The 3,919-nt window shown below is 45.5% G+C and overlaps 1 protein-coding gene across 4 annotated transcripts; it reads right to left on the bottom strand.

Moving 5' to 3' along the window:
• Positions 1 to 257: 257 nt before the first annotated feature.
• Positions 258 to 3,565, bottom strand: TCEAL1 (transcription elongation factor A like 1). 4 transcript variants are annotated; one of them, XM_023742884.1, is made up of 2 exons: positions 3,528 to 3,565; positions 258 to 2,682 (listed from the first exon to the last, which is right to left on the bottom strand). In XM_023742884.1, exon 2 carries the CDS (start codon positions 2,648 to 2,650, stop codon positions 2,150 to 2,152), a length of 501 nt encoding a protein of 166 aa, XP_023598652.1. In that variant the 5' UTR covers positions 2,651 to 2,682; positions 3,528 to 3,565; the 3' UTR covers positions 258 to 2,149. The 4 variants fall into 4 exon arrangements, with proteins under 4 accessions (XP_023598652.1, XP_023598650.1, XP_023598653.1 ...); XM_023742882.1 differs by lacking the exon at positions 3,528 to 3,565 and adding an exon at positions 3,030 to 3,095; XM_023742885.1 differs by lacking the exon at positions 3,528 to 3,565 and adding an exon at positions 2,894 to 2,995.
• Between the last annotated feature and the right edge of the window lie 354 nt (positions 3,566 to 3,919).

Raw genomic sequence — 3,919 nt, 5'->3', positions numbered from 1 at the left:
ATGATGTTTAGTCAGGGAAAATACATCTTGCTACTGTCTCCCTTAGCTTTTTGTGCATGGTCTTGTTTTGCTGCAAGAAATCTTTTAAATTTCATGTAGTATGATTGGTGAGGTTGTTACTTAAAAATACGCTTGGACAGGCCTTTCACTCTTTTAATTCTGATGCAGACTTCTATTTTTTTCTTCTATTTATTTCATAGTATATTCTTAGGAAAATCAAGAATATATAGAACAGTGGCACTCCACCTTTAGTGTGCTAATTTACAGAAAAGCAGATTTAGTAGGTCTGGGGTATAGCCCAGGATTCTGCAGTTTTTAAGGTCAAGTTCAGAATTCTGCAGTTTTTACTAGAGAAACACTCGTATAATATAAAATGTTAATTTTAATGTTGAACATGGGGAAACAATTCCTCCCCCACTGTGTTCCTTTTGGAATTGCAAATTATACGTTCTAGAGAATCGAAAACACTTACTGAAGCTTACAGTCAATCAAGGACAGAAATGATTCAAGCAATCAAGGTTTCTGACTGCATCATAATTTGAAAAAAACATTAACACACATCTGTGTTTCTAGAATTAGCAGGATCAATAAAAGAGTCTTAGGTTTTGCAAAAGTAGTTTAATGGGGAAATAATTTCTGGTACATATATAATACTTTAATGTCTTACAAAGAACCTTGGCATGTTGGCATGTTACCGGTTGATATGGGGTGGGGTAGAAGTGGAATGTCCTAGGTTGAGCCTAAGCTTTATTCTCCTCTTTATACACATTGAACATGCCAGCAGAATTCATAAGGCATGCCTGTTAGAAGCCCCTTGGAGAGAATTCACCCTAAGGCAAGTTAGGCAATTAAAACCAGGTATCTTTGGAGATTTCTGGGGAGGGAGGTTCTAAGTCTCAGTACACTGCATTGTGTCTGGTACACAAATTTGTCTCCTAGCCCAGGCTCCAGTGGACTCATGTTTGAGTCCAATAGAGAAAAAGAAGGAAAAAAAATTGGAAACGACAATTTTGCTAATAAGACTTCTTTAAGACACTGATGTCCAAACAGCACTGGAATGGTATCCACCTGAGTAAGTGTCATATTAAAGCTGCAAGAGGCGCATTCTCCATGTTTCTGTAGGATACACGGTTCAATCACAAGGGACTCCAGTACAAACAGCGAGACGTTGCACCTTGAGGACTCCAGCACACTGACGGGGCCAGTGGAAGGAGCAAGACTCAACAGAAGGGGCTGCTATGCCTAGCAGACACCATAGCATTCAAAGGAAGAACGTAACACCAAAGGAACAGAATGTGGCACTCACCTGGAATCTCACAGGAATTGTTCGTGAGCACAAGTGAGACTTCCCTTGGGCACTATCCCCTATGTCTGAAGGGATCTATAGCAGCTGGGGTCCTGAATGTGCAGGTGGGGAAAAGAGACATACCTCACACAATCTTTATCTCATTTGGTTCCACAGAAGCCCTGCAGGGCAAGTTTTATTCCTATGTAACTGGGAAAAGACTGACCCTTAAACAAATGTAACAGGTACCTGGTTTATATTTTTACCTGAGATTCAGAAGAAACATGGGATTTACTTTTCTTTTGTTATGTTTTGACAAATATTTATTAAGTGCCATATTGTCTTCATAAGCTGACAGGTTTTTAAAAATTGCTTCACATTTTTTTCATTATATTAAAATTTTTTTTGCAACACAAGATGTGTTCATCTTGAAAAAACGAGAAACAAAATAAATAAAGTTTTAAAAATAAGAAATTCAGATAAAGCAAAAATTAAAAAAAAATCACCTATTATTTTATCACAGACAGCCACTGTTAAGCTTTTGATGTATATACTTTCAGTTTTCTTTGCATATTACTATATAAATATACATTTTTTAAATGGGATACTATATATACTTTTTGAAAGTTGCTTTTTTTCACTTCACAATACACAATGTACAACTTCATGCCAATGGGTGAAATTCATGACTGAGGGAGACTGGCAGATTATAAGGAAAAAAAAACAATTTTATGCCAGTCACAAGAGAAACACCTAAAATAAAGCCACACAAAAAGTTAAGAAGATGGCAAAGGTATACAAGGAAATGCAAAGTTCAGGCGGCAGTATTACCACCAGGCAAAACAGAACTCATGGCAGAACCCATTAAATAGGATAAGGACGGTTCCGTTTTGCCTTCCAGTGCATTATCAGCAGTTTGTTTCTTACTCTTTTCATCTCTTCCATCTCCTCTGCTACCTTTATCATCTCCTCATTGCTTAAATTCTTGCCATGTATCTCCCCTCTAAATTGCGGGCGAGAACGAGCCAGCCTCTCCTTAAAACTTCCTTCTTCTAGTTTATGTTTTCCTACTCCACAAGGAGGCTGCTCCATGGGAGGACGCTCCTCAAAAAGGTACTTCCTGGAAAGTCGCTCCTGGGGGCGCTCCTCCGAAAGGAGCATCTCAGGAAGGAGCTCGGGAAGGAGTTCCTCAGGAAAGAACTCCTCCTCCTCCGAGGACTGCTCTTCCGAAGACAGCTCCTCCTCCTCCTCCTCGTCTTCCTTGGGAGAGTGCTTTTCGGGAGGGTGCTCTACCGGAGGCGGTTCCTCAGTGGTCTTCGGCGCGCTCTGTGGCTCTTCTTCATTTTCTTTGCATGGTTTTTCCATGTTGAGAGTGTTCTTCTTTAAGCACAGTTATTCTGAGAAGAAAGGGAGAGTAGTACAGTCAGAATACTTGGTGGATGGGCCAACACCCCAGCCATGGGTTCCAATACCCGCCTTTTCTTGATTTGGGGCCCAGGTCTCCTTCAACCTATGCTTACCGAGAGGCTCTCGGGCTCTCCTGAGCCCGCCGCATCTCTTCCAGTCCCTCCGGGTCACCCCTTCCTCCCTTTCTTCCCGAAATCCCACCATTTTCCCAGCAGGCTTTGCCACAGGCCGCGGCCGCCGCTGTGAGAGGGGCGGGGCGGCGGGGCCTGCAGACTGCGTTCCGTTCAGCGCCATCTCTGGTACCTCCGGCCCAGTCCACTGCCTACCGTTTCCCCACCTGGATCTCTCCTAGCGGTTTGCTCCTGGTTGTCTTCTCCTAGAGGCGCCCCGCTGTGACCTGCGGACCGAGACGCGAGACAGGGTAGGGGCGGGGGCGGGGAGGCGGGACAGCCTGGCTGACACGCCCCTTTTCTGGGCCGACTCCACCGCCCCTACGCCGGCGTCTCCGCCTTCTAGGTCTCCTCCCCTCACATAAACCCCGTATCAAGCCTCCGTCTCCTAGCCCCACCTCACCCGACCGCGCGACGTTGTTTTGCTTTCCAGGCGGAAAGTGGAAGAAGCAGAGAAATACTTAGAAACTTTTTCTAAATGTGTCTCTTTCCCAGGGCCTCACTCACTTGCCCGCCCACCGCGAAATTTTCTGCACCGAAATGTGGGCGCGAGAGGGCGGGACTGAGGCGTAGGGAAAAGGCCGGGAATCTCTGTCATCCCGATCCCAGGGGTTACTAGGCAGCAACGACCCTCACACTGATTTAAGGGGATCAAGGGAACTTACTTCCTTCTGCTTTCCCCCTCGACCAAAAGGCAACAGGGAGATTGGTGTCTGGACAGGCAAAAAGGACCAGGACAAGAGGGACTTGAGCCGACATAAGCTCCCGGTCACGTGAGGGTCGCGCGTCACTGCCCGAGCTCAGATCCCCAGTTACCACTTTGACCAGCGACCATGCTGCAGCAGCCAGCCAACTCCCTTTCTCAGCCACCAAGGCCCGCTATTTCCCTTGCAGTCCAGATGCTGCACTTTAATGAATCAATAGCATATCCCGTTTCTCTTCTTTTAATCCACATCCATAAGTCCATCATGTCCACGTTGCCTGGTGAAAACCCCAGGTTCTGCTCGGCGTGACTTGTTACAGCCAGTAAACAATAGGCGGAGGTGGGAGATCAGAA

The sequence above is a fragment of the Trichechus manatus genome, unplaced genomic scaffold (genome assembly GCF_000243295.1).
Source record: "Trichechus manatus latirostris isolate Lorelei unplaced genomic scaffold, TriManLat1.0 scaffold00221, whole genome shotgun sequence".
Taxonomy (NCBI): Eukaryota; Metazoa; Chordata; class Mammalia; order Sirenia; family Trichechidae; genus Trichechus; species Trichechus manatus.
Note: the sequence above shows the minus strand (reverse complement) of the source record. Positions and strands in the feature narration are given on the sequence as shown.

Excerpts from the sequence above, each read along its gene's own strand:
- TCEAL1 (XM_023742884.1), bottom strand. The coding sequence starts at position 2,650 with ATGGAAAAACCATGCAAAGAAAATGAAGAAGAGCCACAGAGCGCGCCG.